The sequence below is a fragment of the Papaver somniferum genome, chromosome 2 (assembly GCF_003573695.1).
Source record: "Papaver somniferum cultivar HN1 chromosome 2, ASM357369v1, whole genome shotgun sequence".
Lineage (NCBI taxonomy): Eukaryota > Viridiplantae > Streptophyta > Magnoliopsida > Ranunculales > Papaveraceae > Papaver > Papaver somniferum.
The window spans coordinates 115,504,973-115,522,929 of NC_039359.1; the positions used below are offsets into that span (position 1 = coordinate 115,504,973).

General features: G+C 40.8%; 1 protein-coding gene across 1 annotated transcript; it reads left to right on the forward strand.

Moving 5' to 3' along the window:
* Positions 1 to 4,201: 4,201 nt before the first annotated feature.
* LOC113351794 (reticulon-like protein B1) lies at positions 4,202 to 5,491 on the forward strand. The gene is made up of 4 exons (XM_026595726.1): positions 4,202 to 4,264; positions 4,599 to 4,740; positions 5,162 to 5,231; positions 5,325 to 5,491. Exons 1-4 carry the CDS (start codon positions 4,260 to 4,262, stop codon positions 5,489 to 5,491), a joined length of 384 nt encoding a protein of 127 aa, XP_026451511.1. The 5' UTR covers positions 4,202 to 4,259.
* The last annotated feature ends 12,466 nt before the right edge of the window (positions 5,492 to 17,957 follow it).

Sequence of the window (17,957 nt, forward strand, 5' to 3'; positions counted from 1 at the left end):
TCCAAGTTAGCAAGAGACTGGGAATTATTCTTAAAATTCTGCCTGGTTTCTTCTTGAAAACCACAGTGGTTCTTTGATAACATCTCATGGTTCTTTGCTAACATATTAAGGGTTTCTTCTAAGATGGAGATCTTTTTCTCATTCTGAAATTGGGGTTGACCTGAAGAGTTCTTAGCATAACCAAAACCTGGGGGAGGCTGAGAATTACTAGACAGTCCTTGATTCTGACCCTTAGACCAAGAAAAATTAGGATGGTTTCTCCAACCAGGGTTGTAAGTCTCTGAGTATGGGTAAAACTTTTATCGGTTCTCAAACCTAGCATTGTTATAGATAGCATGGGCTTGATCTTCACTAACCTGACCTTCCCAAAATGAGTTATTGGGTTCTACTCCACAACTAGACACTTGAGAGGCTCTAAACTTATCGTCAGGTTCAACAAGAGACCTATGTTTAGGATGATTCAATTCCAAAGCTTCTAACCTTCTAGACAAAGCAGAAGACTTAACATCAGACCCGAAGCTTGTATCTACCACATTGGTGCTACTTCTAATGACCAAGAGTCTTTTGGGGGGTTCAACACAAGACTCCCACTGTTGGGATTTTTCAGCGACAACTCCTGAGAAGGTGAAAGCATCATCAACACTTTTACTAGTGAACTACCAGCGCACATAGACTCAACCATGGCTTGGTTGAATAGTTTAAACCATCATAAATAATCTCTACGAGTTTCATCTTATCAAATCCATGGTGAGGACACTGGGATAGGAGATCATTGAATCTCTCTAAGAACCTACAAAGAGACTCTCCCTCTTGTTGCACACTAGCACTAATTTTTTGCCTAACAGACGCAGTTTTATGCTTAGGGTAGAATTTCATATAGAAAGCAGTAATAAGTTCCTGCCATGTTTCAATGGATTCCGATGGTAGGTTGTTCATCCAGGTCTTGGCTTTATCTCTTAAGGAAAAGGGAAACATCTTACGTTTCAAGATTTCATCAGTAAGGTCTTTTATTCTACTTGTCCCACAAATTTCCTCAAAGTCCCTAATATGAAAATAGGGGTTCTCATCATCTTTCCCTAAGAATATAGGTATCATCTGAAGAATACTAGGTTTTATCTCGAAATTAGCCGTAGTGGCTGGGAATTTAATGCACGAAGCTCGGGTGGACCTAGTTGGGAACATGTAATCTTTCAAAGTTACCATCGCTGGCACAACTGAAGTACTAGGGGTATTTTCCTCACAAAGAGACAGATTCTCAAAACTGAAGTTTCCAAAAACAGGGCTCTTAAAAGAAGAGTCTTCGAGCTCCCCGCCTTCACAAGAAGAACTACTAGGTTTATCACTAATCAAACGACCTAGAGTGTTTCTTTTCCAAGCCCGCTCTTTAATAACCTGGGCATACACTAGAAAAAAAAAATCCTAAAAGGAAGAGAAGTTCTATGCAAACACAAACAAGGCTGACTCCACCAAAGCAAACCTAAAGATTTCTAGCAAACAAAAAGCATGATGGCTCCACTTAGATTGTTTTTAGACCAGCTTCTAATCCTTCGAAAGGGAATTCGTTAAAATTTAAGCAAACCCCTCTGGAATCAATCCGAGTTTAAGTAAGTTGAATCGAGACGAGGGAAGCTCAATGGAGCTTTAATACCCAAGGCCTCACCGGCATTACAAGGCGGCGTATTCAACTCACAGAAACCACCATGACCTTTGAAGCATGCTTAAAAGAGTAACCAATATTTTTCGAATGACTTTCCTATTAAGCTCGTTACCCTATAGGTTTCGTTCTAGTAAAATTTTAGGCTTAGGTTCGCGTTTGGTTTCGTTTTCCTAAGGCGGGCAAGAAGGGAACGGTGATGAAATCCGAACCCTTATCTTGTATGGCCAGTCATTTCCCTTTACTAGGAAATTAAAGCACCCGTTTTCAAATCCTCAGCATATATGCAAATGAATGAATACAGTAACTCGCTGACAGGAGATTCGCGAGTGTTTCGACAAACTTACCTCCCGTACCAGACGGGGGATGAACCGCTGAAGTCGACTCGGGCCACGACTCCTATGTCATGTACGAACCCGAGGGGCCGAGGCGATATCGCAATCGCCGTCCTTCTCTGCAAGCAGTTGATATTTAAACTACCCTGCCGTAGGGTTTAAAAAAAAAGTCCCAAAGTCCATAATCCAAAGTCCGAAAATAAAGTCAAAAAGAAAAAGATAATCTAAAAGAAATTCTAAAAAAAATAAAAAAAATATTGTCTCTTTTTTTTTAATGAATTTTTATTCTCCTTTTCTTTCGCTCCTTTCGCTTTGGTTTTACTCCAAATCTTTAAGTATTCACCAAAAGCATTGGCAAATTTTTATTTCGCTCCAAATTCAAAAATCTGTAAGAAAAAGACAAAAACCCACAAACTAAAGACGAACAAATAAAATAAAAATGAAAAACAAATAAAAACCTAAAAAAAAAATCTAAAAACTCTAGCCTAAAGACAAGTCCGCGTCGGCGGCGCCAAAAATTGATCAGATTTCAAATTGAATTGTAGTAATAGGTTCGTTGAGACTTGCGAAAGCAATAGATTTTAGATTTAATTTTTAAGATTAAAAATATAGGAAACTTAAACAAAAGTGATATGAAAAATATGGAGAAGACTGGGGCTATGGAATCCACTATTTACCAATATCAAAGTGATTTATATTCTCTAATTATAATCATGAAAATCATGCATTCAAATTGATTCTTAATATTGCAATAGTTGATTTTTTAGAAATAACAATTGTAGATCGAAAGTATGGGACATCAAAACCCTAGGCTAGCATGCTCCATCAATTGAAATGACAATTTTTTAACAAAAACCATTTTATCAATTTATTTATCTAGGAAAATAATCATATAATAATTGCATATATTAGAGATTACCACTTTTCATTGGTGAAATAGCTTCCTCCTTCGCCCCAGAGGATGGATTTAGCTCATCATTGTGTAAACACGCTCAAAATATTTGTTCATTGCTTCAAAAATTATTTACAAAGATGAAATGGAGAGAAAATATTAAAGACCGGGTTTGCAACAGTTATAAGTGTTACAAACTGAAAAGAACGATAGAACAGAGTACTGTCGCTGATTCTCGACCCTCGCCTGTGTGTCGTTTCCACTGTTGAGAAACGACTGCTGTTGCGCGCCTAATGTTCTCGGTGTTCTTCACAGCAACAGAAATGGTGCTTCTTCTGCAACTCGACTTTCACAACTCTGTAATCTCCCCCAAACTCTCGTAACCCCTTTAAGACATCCCAGGGACCTTTTTATACCTCTCATGCACAATAAATATCCTCCATAACTCCAAATAATTCTCCATTACTCGACAGTAAAGAGAAAATAATATTCGGATATTTTCTTCCCTGAATTAACAATTCACGCGCTAAAATGATGTATAAACACTCCAAACATGATCGTACACGTTGTAGGATTAATTCAACACGCCCCAGACACATATAATCTTTCCAAAACAACAAAAAATCTTATGAAAATTTCTCGCCTGAACGTGTTACCTTGTTTTCTTCTCGCGGAATATCCAGCCAAACTGGATCGAACCAAAGGCCTTTACCAAGCCTGATAAGCCCAATCACGTCATCCCAAAGAGTTTCTGCCATTTAGTCTCTTTGATTCCCGTCCAAAATGTGAAACGCAAATCTGCTACATCATGTGAGTTTTTTTCCCGCTAAAATGATTTTTGAAATGATGAAGACGGTGTCCCCCTAACCAAACCAGGTATGCGAATAGAATATGGGTGCTGAGGACAAATTTGGGTGCTGAGGATGAATTTGGGCTACGCATAACCTTAGGTTCCCCTTAGCCAAATCTGGGGTTTGTATAGCAAATGTCCTTCAGGGGTCCAAATAGCACTTTTTGAGCAACTTTTTCCACACAAGTGTATTTCTCCAAAAACACCTACATAAAAATAAAAACACCATAATAAGTACAAAATCAAGCACTAGCAATAGAGACACTGAGGACAATTCAGACACAAAAATGTGTCTATCAATGACTCAATCTTCTTCATCATCTTTAATTTCAGAAATTTAAAATTTTGATATTAGGGTTAGGGTAAATTTTCAAGCTCTTGATTTTCTTAGTATTAGTTTCAATTGAAGTATTGTTTTTATTGATTAGGGTTGCAGGTTATTTAAACTGGTATTTAATTGTGATTCCTGATGATGATGGTGTAGTAGTGGTGATGAAATGATTGCTCTTCACCGTGCTTGTCTGTCTTATGAGGTGGGGTTATTAGTTTGTTATAATGAAGTGATTTGACCTATAGTTTTTATTTATTTTTTTGCTTTTGTTTCTTCAATTTGGGTTTAGGGGTAATGTTTCAGTTCTGCTTTTGGTTGAGCTACTGTTTCATGGGTTCTATTTTAATTGTTGGAATATCACTTGCTCACTTTGATCTGCCACTGTGCTATATTGACTTTGGTTGTTCTGTTCTTGTGGTCGAATGCATATACCTTCATCCAAAAGTGAGTCTATTGATTGGGCATTTGCAAGTTTTAAGTGGATTCCTTTTTTTTTCTGGACTTAATTCTTATGAATCTGTTATTGTTCTTTTCAGGTCTCGCCCAAAAATTCCTGAAGTCCATCTTCCTGAGGACCCATTCTTGCTGATTGTTGCTGGTTCGAGAATTGAGATTAACAGGGCTCTAGCTTGCTTGCGCGAGATTGCTTCAGGACATGATTTGAAGAAGTTCCTTGCTGTAAGTTCATTGAACTTATTGCATTTTCTTAATCTGATAGCAACAATGTTAGATTTATGTGTTTATTCTCTCTACTTTGTGCCTTCTTTGCCCATTTAATGGAACAGTTAATTCTATCTGGAGTTTTTTTTTTCTCTGGTTAAATTAACTCTGTACCCCTAATTCTTTTAGCATCTCCATTATTGATCTCGACACCGTTTTACTTATTTTGGCGAACTACCTTGTGGATGCTTTTTAATATGTGGAACTTCTTTAGATTACTGTGTTCTTTTGGGACCAAACTAAATTGTGTTATCATATGTATTGTATATATACTTGTAGTAGTCATGAGAATTTTATATAGAAGTTTGTATCAGATTTGGAAATTGCTTTGGCTCTGACATTTATCAACTTGTTGATTAAGGTTGTTGCTTTCTATTAGGTGATTTCTGGATTGTGGGTTCTATCCATTGTGGGAGCTTGGTGCAATTTCTTGACCTTGTTATACATAGGTAAGAGTGGTTGCAGTACTTTACAAGTTTCTTGGTCACGTTATTATGTCTTATTCTGCTCAGCTCATAGAGTTTATATTTAAAAAATCGCAGTGTTCGTGTTGCTACACACTGTTCCTGTGCTCTATGAGGAATATGAGGACCAAGTTGATACCTTTGTTGAGAAGGCTATGCACGAGTATAAGAAACAATATGTGGTGTTTGACGAAAATGTTGTAAGCAATATCCCAAGAGGTCCATTGAAAAACAAGAAGCTCTAAAAGAGTAACAAAGATATTATATAACCCAGTAGTAGGTTTTGAGAGAACTTTTGGTTGGGTGTACCTGTGGTTTTGAAGACGTGGTTGTGATTTTATCCATTGATGGTTGTGACCCTTGTTTCATCGTTCTTTTTTTTTGGGTTTCTTTATTTTCGGTCTTAAGTAGCATCTGGGTTCTCCATTTTGGATGAATATGGTATTTTGTAGGATTTAAAAACTCATATTTCTTATATGTTTCATATATGGGGTGAATGATTTAGATATTGTTAGGGAAATGTTAATCACAACTTATTACTTTGATCAGTTCTTTGTGCATATATACTTATGGTTGCATCACGTAGTGTAATACCTTATATCTCTCTGTAACATATACGTGGATAATGTGATGTGGACAACTTATCTTCCTAAAAGCTTGGAACTTGTGTAGGTGTTAATTCCAGTTTGAATTAGTTTGTTTGTTGATTCAGATGACAACATATCTATTATGTGAAGTTTTCAGATCATTGGCCTCTAGAAGCGTGGAATAATAGCTTAACAACATCATACCTTGTTATTTGAAATAATATGTTTTTATTTGTAATGGTCGATGCTTCCGTTCAACTGGATTGTAGTTTCTGATTTGGATTTATATAGCTTTACGTCCTGTAATTATTATGTATATAATTTCTCTCCACCGTCATTAATATTTATTTATTTTTTCCATTGAAGAAGTGAAGAGCCTCTATTGGTGATCAGAACTACATCCTGGTGCCTACGGAGTTCACTCCGCGTTCGATGTCAGTACATTTAGATTCCAACATTGAATGATCAGGAAGCAGTGATGCACCTCTCGAGAAGCAGGTAATATTTTAGTTTTTTTACTGAAATGCAATCAAAGGCCCTCCTATATAGGATGTATATATTCTATATGGTGCTTGTTATTCTTTTTATATAATGCTAAGCTAACAGGTCCATCACCTGATCTATCACCTGGTGTTAGATTACATAAAGATGGGTTAGTTGCTAAACATCCTGTTGTATTGGTACCTGTGATGGTTAATGGTGGTCTTGAATTATGGGAAGGGCATAGTTGTGCTGAGGGGTTATTCAGGGAAATACTTTGGGGTGGTACATTTGGTGAATTCTACAAAAGGTATATCTTTTTTTCCTATCTCTGTTGAAGACTTGAAGTATATGTTGTTGAGTGATATTATTGAAACTTGTTCGGTTGGATATTCTGCAGATCTTTATGCTGGGTCCAACATACGACACTGAATAATGAATCTGGTATGGATCCTGATGGTATACGAGTTAGGTCGGTCCCTGGAATTTTTTATTCTTGTCCAGCATGTGGCGCTTGAATTTTTTATTATATCTTATTCTTAACTTACCCCTCATTAACAGGACACTCTGATGGAACTAGGAGGTCAAAGCATAGTAGAACTGAGAAGAAGAGTTGGAAGGCAATGTTGAAGCTTGGGATGAAACCCATCCCCGGTGTCAGCCGTGTTACCGTCAAGAAGAGAAAGAACGTAAGCCCCCTTTTGTTTTCATTGTTTTTCTACATATATGTATGAAGATCCATCCCAAGAAGATGAGATGTCTTAAATATATTTTGTGTTGTTTCAGATTTTGTTCGTTATCACTAAACCGGATGTTTTTAAGAGCACAACATCTGAGTCATATGTAATCTTTGGATAGGTAAAGATTATGTTTTTTTGTCAAAGTTGCTCTTTAAGCTTACCATGGGCTTGATTTAGATGTTTTTTGGGGGGCAGGTTATTCTTCCACTGTCTCATACGATGAAGATGCAAGTCATCAAATCTTCAAGTAAGCATACTTCTTCAAGTCAACAACCCCAGACGAGACTTATCTCAAAAAAAGCTAAGTATCGTATAATTTTCATTTTTCTCCTGATGACATCTAATATGAGAGTTCTTTTTACTTGAAATCATTTTGTAAGATTACCTTGGTATGCTACAGAATTCATAGATATATAATCCTTCATTTGATTATTGTGTTTGTTATGTAGGTTCTCTTGGGTATCACAGATTCTGAGATAGGATTTCTGGATAAAGTTGAGGATGTAGAATATGAGAAGCGCACTGTTAATGTTTCTCTGGTAGTAACTTTCTCTCTAATCATTGTTTCATTTTTTTCAGTTTCTTATATCTTAAACAAAACACCTTTAAGTATACCTTATGCATGGAGTCTGACCTTCTGTTTTTTGTATTCTTGCGAGGTATTATGCTTAATTAAGCTATTACCTTATCACGAAAATCGCATCTAGAAAGGCGTACAATCCTTTGCCTAAGGAAGCTATTACCTTCACTGACGAAAATATATGCTATCCAGGGGAACACCTCCGACCCTTATACCTTACAGCCCATATTAATAAACAACCCCTCAAGCGAGCTTTCATAGACGGCAGAGCATCCCTTAATATGATCTCCTTACACACATTGGAATCCTTAGGAGTATCAAGAACATCGATCAAAGCGCGCGCAACGACTGTGAGAGGATTCAGGGGACAAACTGAGACGACAATGGGAATAGTACATCTGATGATGAAGATTAGACCTGTCAGAGCGCTCACTCCCTTCTACGTGCTCGAGGATGATACCACTTTTCGTATCCTACTAGGGCGAGGATGGATTCTGAACCACAAGGTAGTAGCATCTACATATCACCAATGTGTCAAGACTAATATTGGGGGGAAAAAATTCCGGATCCTGGCTACAAGTAATCCGTTCGGTCCAGAGGAGGCTTACATGGAAAATGCGGTCTTCTACACACAGGCGTTCACGAACCAAGGAGAGCATTTGGAGCGTTTCACCCCCCCTCCCCAAGTGGGAAGAGTTCCAACCTGAGGCTCAAACAAAAGGAAAAGCTAAATCGGTATTTAGTCCATCTCGGATGGGACATGTCACGGGGAGTAAAAGGACTATAGGCGAAACAAAGAATTGCCAGTTTAAACGCTTCTCACGACTAGAGGGCGGACATGTTTATCGCTTATAGAAATTAGCCGGGGAAGCTTCCAGTCGACAACATGACTGAGCGGACGAGGAAATGATGGAAGCAACCCCAATAATTGAAGATCTGCAGGAAGAGGTGGAGTCTTTGATCTCGGAAGAATAAATAATAAAAGTCTTACCTGAAGAAAAGACGAGACTCGACCCGACCCTCGACGGGTTAGAAGAAGTAAACCTTGGCTTAGAATACGAACCTCGCTGCGTACGCATTAGCAAGCACCTGGAAGGAAAAGAAAGATCACGACTGGTTAACCTGCTCCGCGAGTACCGGGATGTGTTTTCATTCACACATGACGAGATTTTGGGTCTTGATAGTAGTCTAATCACACACAACCTCAATGTCTCACCCGAATACCAACCTGTTAAGCAGCAGAGGCGCAATTTTCCGAAAAATATAGAACTGGCGATCAAGGAAGAGGTGGAGAAGCTGTTGAAAGCCAATTTCATTAAACCAATCCAGCACCCCATGTGGCTAGCTAACATCATACTAGTAGAAAAGAAGTATGGCAAGGTCCGTTGTTGTGTTGATTATCGAGACCTGAACCGGGCATGTCCTAAAGAAGATTTCCCAGTGTCGAACATTGATATAATGGTAAACAACACGTGCGGATACGGTATTTATATTTTATGGATGGATTTAGCGGATACAACCAAATAAGGATGTCTGCTGAAGACGCGCAAAAAACGGCTTACCGAACCCCGTATGAGAACTTCTACTATACTGTGATGCCGTTTGGGCTGAAGAATGCGGGTGTGACCTACCAACGGGCAATGGTGGCTATCTTCCACGACATGATGCATCAAATTATGGAGGTTTACATAGATGATGTGGTGGTAAAATCTCGGGAACGAGAGTACCACCTCGACCACTTAAGGCATCTCTTCAACAGATGTAGAAAGTATCACTTAAAGATGAATCCTCTCAAATGCGCCTTTGGAGTCACCTCCGGAAAATTTCTGGGGTTTGTTATTACTGACAAAGGGATACAGATCGATCCGGATAAGTTTGAAGCGATAACCACTATGAGGTCGCCCGCAAATGTAAAAGAGTTGCAGAATTTTATTGGCAGAGTGTCTTATGTCCGGAGGTTCATCCCAGGGCTGGCAAAACTGTTATGTGCATTCACACCGCTATTAAAGAAAAACAAGCAATTCGAGTGGGGAGATGATAAAGAGCAGGCCTTTCAGAAGCTTAAAGAATGCTTAATCAGCACGCGGGTCCTTCGCCCCCCTATCAAAGGAGAACCACTCTACCTGTACACTGCATTTACCAATATGGCGATCGGAGCATTGTTGGCCCAAGACCTCGGCAACGACCAGCTGTGCCTAATTCACTACATCAGTAGAGGGTTTAAAGACGCAGATTTTAGACATTCGAAGGCGGAGCAAGCATGTTTAGCGCTCATTTATGCTACACAAAAATTACGATCTTATATGCTCGCTCATGAAACTATAGTGGTAGCAACGGCTAATCCGATCGCTTACCTGGCAACAAAACCTGTGTTATCCGACAGAACAGCCCGCTGGCTACTGCAGCTGTCTGAGTTTGAGATAAAATACCAGCGGTCGAAAGGAGTGCGTAGGCAAGCATTTGCGGATTTATTAGCCGTGTTCCCAGGAATGGATATGACGGAAATAAGTGATGAGATACCCGGAGAAGTTTCGGAAGTCGAATAAGAAGAACGCTGGACAATGATTTTTGATGGATCGTCATACAACTCTTACAGAGGAGCAGGGATAGTATTTGAGACACACAAGAGATAATTGTTATAATTCGCTTTCAAGCTAGACTTTGAGTGCAGAAACAATGTGGCAGAGTATGAAGCATTGATTCTCGGATTACGAATGGCCGAGGAACTCAATTTAGGAGCAATTTACGTCAAGAAGGTTTCAAAGTTAGTCACAAACCAAATATCGGGTGATTTCCAGGTAAAATAGGCGCATTTGGCACCATACCGAGAGGAAGCCCGGGAATTAATGGCGAGAAGAGGAAGCACCGTCATCGAGCATACTGGAAGATCCACTAATAAGCATGCAGACGCGTTGGCTACCTTAGCGGCCAAGCTACAATTAAACGAAGCCGACGAAGGCACCACAGTGGTAAAAAGAAGGGCGTTACCGGCACATGGAAAAAAGATGCAGCGTTCGAATTAAAGGATGATTATAGAACAACATACATCGAATATATGACTAGAGAGGAGGACGATCAGTTACTGCCCGTCATAGTGTTGAAACAATTTGTTATAGTCCGAGGAGCGCTATACTTTAGAAATATGGAGGTTCCCTATCACGATGTATGGGGAAGCTAGAAGCGCAGGAAATACTGAATTGCGTCCACGAAGAGTCATGTGGACAAACAGGAGGAATCCCGTTGTACCTTCGGCTGCAAAGGATAGGTGTATACTGGCCAAATATGGTAGTCCAAGCAGCAATGTCCAAGATAAATGTGACGATTGTCAGGCACCCCCACAACATACGGAAATATGTAAAGCGGAGATAGAGAACTGGAGACAACCTTACATGTACTTCATCCAGCATGAGCGTTTACTGCCAAACAGACAGGAAGCGTTAAAAATTCAAAGGAAATCCGGACGATTCTTCATGAGTGAAGGCATCCTTTATAGGAAGAGTTTCGGGGATAAGATACCACGTTTTCTGTCGCAAGAGGAGGCAGAGATAGTTATGGCTACGACTCACTCTTCTTACAGTTGCACGAAGGGGGGTATTACTGTCCCACGATGGAGTTTGATACAGCCGAGCATGTGAAGAAGTGCCAGCAATGTCAAATCCACGGATCATTAATCCACGCCCCACATGCCGTGCTACATAGTGTCGTCACCCCTTGGCCTTTTCATAGCTGGGGACTTGATATTATTGGTCCAATAAACCCAACTTCATCCGGACGTCACAAATATATCATCACCGCGACTGAATATTCTTCCAAATGGGTTGAAGCTATCCTGCTCCGAGAATACTCAGGCGCCACGATCGCTGCATTCATCAAAGAACACATCATATGTCCATTCGGTGCACCTATCATTATCTGCTCAGACAATGGTACCTCTTTCATTAATCAAACTGTCATAGATTTGTTGGACTAGTATGGCATCAAGTTCCACACCTCGACTGTCTATTACCCTCAGGGGAATGGACAAGCATAGGAAACCAACAAAACATTGTTAATAATACTAATCCGCACAGCTGGCATGAGCAGCTACCCCTTGCGCTTTGGGCATATCGCATTTCCAAGAGAAGTTCAACTGGTGCCTCCCCTTACTCTCTGGTGTATGGAGAAGGTGCAATACTGCCAGCAGAAATTGCAATACCTTCCGCACGCGTGGCTGTTGCCAGCCTCACCATTCCGGATGAGATCAGTCGGTTCGCTCACCTGGATACCTTAGAAGAACGACAAGCCAAGGCTGAACGTTTCGCAGATAAGTATAGGCAACGGAAGGCAAGATATTATAATCAGAAAGTGAAAGAACGAATATTCAGCATAAATGACGTAGTGATGAAAATCGCGCCACATATACAACGTAATGAAATGGCAGGAAAATTTGCTGCAAATTGGAAAGGTCCTTATATGATTAGCGAAGCAGCAGAAAGCGGGTAATACTATCTGAAGCGGATGAATGGCTCACGCATCAATACTCCTATCAATGGTAAATGGCTTAAAACTTATTGCACTTGAGTAACTTAATGTACGCCGGATGGCTGAGAAATAATAAAACAATTATCTTATATTATACTCTAAGTCACTCTAAACTCTCGCGTACGACCCAGTAGGACGCACTAATAGTCCAAGAAACTACTAGGCTCTGTGCGTGGCTTAGATGAAGTGCACCAATAGTCCAAGAAAGGTCTAGGCTCCATGCGTGTCTTACTAAAGTGCACCAATAGTCCAAGAAAGGACTAGGCTTCGTGCAAGGCTTAAGTGAAGTGAATTAATAGTCCAAGAAAGGGTTAGGCTCCGTGCGTGGCTTACTTAAGCGCACCAATAGTCCAAGAAAGTACTAGGCTCCTTGAATGGCTTAGATGAAGTGCACTAATAGTCCAAGAAATGGCTAGGCTCCGTGCATGGCTTAATTAAAATGCACCAATAGTCCAAGAAAGGACTAGGCTCCGTGCATGGCTTAGATGAATTACACTAATAGTCCAAGAAAGGGCTAGGCTCCGTGCATGGCTTAATTGAAGTGCACCAATAGTCCAAGAAAGGACTAGGCTCCGTGCGTGGCTTACTGAAGCGAAACAATAGTCGAAGAAAGGACTAAGCTCCGTGCATGGCTCAAATGAAGTGCACCAATAGTCCAAGAAAAGGCTAGACTCCATGCAGGGCTTAATTGAAGTACACCAGTAGTTCGATGAAGCACAAGACTCTGTGCATGGCTTAATGAAGTGCATCGGTAGTCCCAGAAAGGGCTAGATTCTATAGTCATCTTAACGAAGCGCATCGGTGGCTCCGGAGAATGATAGTTTCCATACATGACCAATGCAGAGCGCTATAAGTGTAGATTCCGACTAATCCAAGTAATAAAGACGTTTTATAATAGGGAATATTCTTAAAAGTAAATTATGCGTGCGTATGATACGCAGAAACATAACACAAATAATATATTCATAAACATTCTACACGACATAAGGAATAGGTAAAACAGTATACTCTATGGCATAACCACTAAGTCAAAGAAATGAATATAGAAATGAGTTCGCGCGCCTCAATCGGCCATGGGCAACATCAAAATCTCCTTCTTTGCACTCCATCCGGTCACGAGCGTTATCAAACACCTCAGAAGCCTCATCCGCAACTATCACGTTTTTTATTGAAGGGTCGATACGACTAGCACTCAGTCGATCCACATAAAGATCCATAACATGGAAATACTGCATTTGGCTAACCCCAAATAATTCCTCACATTCATGAACGAGTCAGGCACTACCAGCAACAGTAGCTTGCAACAATTCAATTTTTTTTGCTTCCTAAGAGACAAATATAAAATACTGAATGATTCTTCCATTAGAGATAAAAGAAAAACGAGAGGAGAACTTTTGCTTGGAACACTTAGGTTATATACCAAAAAAAAACGAGAGGAGAACTTTTAAGTTGATTCATTTATGAGCATGCGAAAACGTGTGATCTCTTGTTCTACGTCTTGCATCATCACAAACACTTCCTCACATTGAATGGTATCCACAGTTAAAGCAAACCTCAAATCTCCTAGCATTTTATCTACCTCATACAATATCCTCTCAGACGTATTATTCTGGCGAGCCATGTCGGAGGACTCATCCTTCTCCTCGAATGCTTTTCGAGCATTCTCGTGCACAGCCAACCTATGAGTCCACAAAGATTTCAATTCACTCTTCAGGACTAGCAACCGTGCCAATTCCACCTGTTCATCTGAAGGATGTACCAGCGCAAGTATCATGTACAAAGACAATGCATAACCATGCATACGGCGGCTTGACTGATGAGAAGCGGACACATCATAATCCGTGATAACATGATCAATATCCATCATCATAAGATTTATTTCCCGCAACAATCGATCAGCCTCATGACGAGCGGAGACAGCATCGTCCAGCGCACGCTGAACCCCGAAAGAGACCGGCCTGGATACTTGAGCTTTCCGAGCTGATAAGAATACTTTGTATTGCTTTTCGAACTGGGAGAATGCTTTTGTACGAATCACCAATCTTCGACCCCTAAGCAATTCTATCTAATCCCTTACAAGTCGTAAGCGGTCTAACTCGGACCCTCTCCTATATGGGGACACTAACGACGGCACGAAAACCAGAGATAATACATAGCCGTGCAAATGTTCAGCCATATAGATAATGAAAAGAATGTACAAATGAAGACATTATACTAGCACAGATAGCCTATTTATAGGAAATACATACATCAAAGCATTTATTACTCCATAGCTACTGTCACAACCCCTACTTACAAAAAAAAAATAGAAATTAATTACATCGTGGTAACATACTAAGTGCCATATGAACTTCAGCAAGAGCCATCTCAATGGACCTAATATTGTGGTCCGCATCAACACATCGAAAATGGGTAGCCAGACATTGCTCACGGAAATAACCACGATATTCCAGAAGGGATATATTAGGAATCCCACCCTCGTTTTGGATCTTCCTCACTAGATGATCCGCAACAGATAACTGTTCATGCCAACTCGAGTTCTCGATCTCGAAAGTATCCCGAGAAAGGCACATCACCCGAAAAAGGTGATTTAGATATTCCATCTCCAGGATTAACCTCACACGACGAGCCATAAACCAAAAAAAATGGGGGGAGGAGAGAAGACAACGCAAGGAAGATTTACCATGATTACCCGAAACAAACTCTCATATATATAATCATGACAACACAATACCCCAGACAACAGTTATGTTACGAATCCCTAAAAAAAAACCTGATGATGATCTGTCTAAGAACGCTCAGTTATAAGCGAGCGTCAATAGGAAATGTCCTCATCTAAGTCTTGCATCATCAATTGTGCATCACTATACTGAGTAGTGGAATCGGTGTAAGTATTATCACCTCTTCCAACACCTGATGAACCTCGCGCATCACCTCATCAGAAGCACCGGCCGCTTGAGACACATACAATTTTACCCCATGTTCTTCATAGGCTTTACGGGCCCTGTCTTGAGCAATCAATCGATGATTCTGTAGCATCCCGACTTCATCCTTCAAAAACAGTAAACGCGCTAGCTCCGCCTTCATATTGGCAGGACGAATAAGAGCAGATACAACACACACCCACGGATATTCGGACCTGCTTGTTGAGTAATAAAGGCACGACAATCGGCTATCGCTTGTTCAATATCAGTCGTCATAATTAACACTTCTTGAAATAGCCGTTCGAATTTGTTCCGGGAAGCTATAGTTTCATTCAGTGCGCGTTGTATATCCGAAGCCAGGCGCCCGGATGTCTGTAACCTCTGAGCCATTGAATATGTCTCATATTGTTCATTAAACCGTGTGTGCGTAGCTACCCTACTCGCCATCCTAACCTCTCTGATCATCTCCACCTCGGCCTTTACCAACAACAGATGTGTTAGTTCATGACACTTCTCAGAAGGAACAACCACTATTGGCACAGGAGCCAAAGCCAAAACATAACCATAAAGGCGATGTGCCATCTACTACGAAATATAAGCTAAACAACTAAGGAAAGATGAAATATTAAGAGGAGTTAGAAAATACCTAGACAGTTCTACTTATTCCTATTTATAGAGACAACACCACATTAATATTCATCCAACCGTAATAATAAATGCAGGAAGATCAAATAATAAATATGTCTTGCAAAGAAAAACAACCCATCAAAGTTCTCGAGTCAACCAAAATAAAACTAAAGAAATTATTGTTCAAAATATCATTATCAGAAGATATCCAAGGCAACCAACTCCGCCTTATTCCTAGTCAATCTCCCATTGACCTCCTCGGCAGCATCCCGTGCGCTCTTCAAATCTTTGGTGGCCTGACCCACGTCCGCAAACATCTGGTCATATGCTTCCTTCTTAGCATTAGCAACGTCGAGCAGCTGCTTGTATTCCCGCTACAACTCCCCGATCTCACGAGGTAGTGTGGTCCGCGCACTGTGGCTAGCCTTCGCCCGGTCCAATAAATTCTCGAGCCACTGAATGGGGAATCGAAGGACTGGATAAGTCTGGATGGTAGCGTCCCACTTCCTCAAGATGTTCGGACCAATTGGATTTTCATCCGCCAGGGAAAGACCTTCCGCTATGATGAGTAGATCCTCATTGGCTACGATCAAAGAATTGATGGGAATTTCCTCATGAACACACATGTGGCCAAATTTCTCCACTATGCGCCGGTAGGTGGTTTCTTTGGACGAAGGGACCCAAAATCCGTGTACCAACGCATAACGGTTGTCCACACCAGCCTCCGCTGCGGAGATAGCACAGGGATATTTGAATTAAGGATCCTTTGGAACAACCATAACCTCAGCGTCTGCATCCACGCTTTGAGAAACCTTAGGGGCCGGCTTGGAAGATTTCCGTCGCTTGTCATTATCACTCCCAAACTCGCTGCCCTTGACCAGCTGGTTCGAGCCGCTCCCCTTACCATGAGCGCCGTCTCGTTTTCCCATGTTCTAAAAAAAGGGGGAAAAGGGAAAAGAGAAAGATATAAGCAAAATATCCTAATACGGTAAGAAAATGAAAGTTGGAATGAACAGTGTATACCAGATTGGGAGAAGGGAGATTAGCAGGAGAAAGAACGGATTGATGGGAAGAAGAAGAAGAACTCGATATAGCTGGCTCCGAGCGACCTAACGAGAGAGGAAAAGCAAAAGAAAGGAAGAAAATAATCTCATCAAAGAGTATAGGAAGTGAAGATGTATATATAGATCAATAAACGCATTTAATAATCACAACAAAAATATTTTCACCGACACGTGTCGGTATATATGAAACTTAACAATTATGAATATAGTACACTCACGGGATTCAGCAGGGAAGAGCTCCGATTTTGGGCGCCACATTTGAGACCACTACCTTCCTGGGAGTAGTCATGGACAGAATGATCTGACTCAGATTCGTCCTCCGCACCTAACATGTCGGAAGGAGTATGAAGAAGATGATTGGGATCTTTAAATATATGAACAATTAGGGGACGAGTGGAGTGAAGAATCATACGAGGATAAAGTATTTCTAGACCACTCTTACCAACTGATCGACCAAGTTGGCATTCCACACGCTCGATGAAAGTACTTGCGGATGACGACTCCACTTTGGGAGCCTGCGGGGAAAACGAAGGAGAAACATTAGCGGTGCAGACGAAAGGCAACCACGGAATAGGAAGTACACCAGCATCTCGTTTCATCTTCTTAGCCATTTGATCGTCTCTCCACTCGTTAAGAGGCAGGTTGATGTATTCTTCAAAGGAGATACCTCTAGGATTGCAGCCGATAGGCGGAGAATTTTAAAGAATACGACAAACCAACATAAAGAAACTAAGCGCGTAATTGGATGGGAAATTATACAAAGGAAAAGGAAGATACCTTAGCATGAGGAGATGCAGCCGAAGGGACATTCAAGGGTTTCATTGATGGAACGCGCCTTCTCTTCTTGGAGCTGGATGGAGGTAGAGCGCTGCCTTTCCCATCCTCTTTGAAAGACTCGTTACTCGGAAGAGGGTCCCTGCTGGTAACTAACGGACAAAAGGGGCGACCCTTGTTGTTGGAAGTTAACTTATACTTCTTATCAATCTCGGCGTTCAACCTCACACGACCTGAGGCGTGCATTTCTTTGAAATCCTCCTTGGTTAAATCCCAGGAAGCATAAGGCTCCTTGATGAGCAGATTCATCACACTCCGATTAATGTTATTGTGATACCCAAGCCACTCATTGGTAACATTAACGTGACGGCGGGACTGAGGGTGGTAAAAATCGAAAAAGCATTGACGATCGCT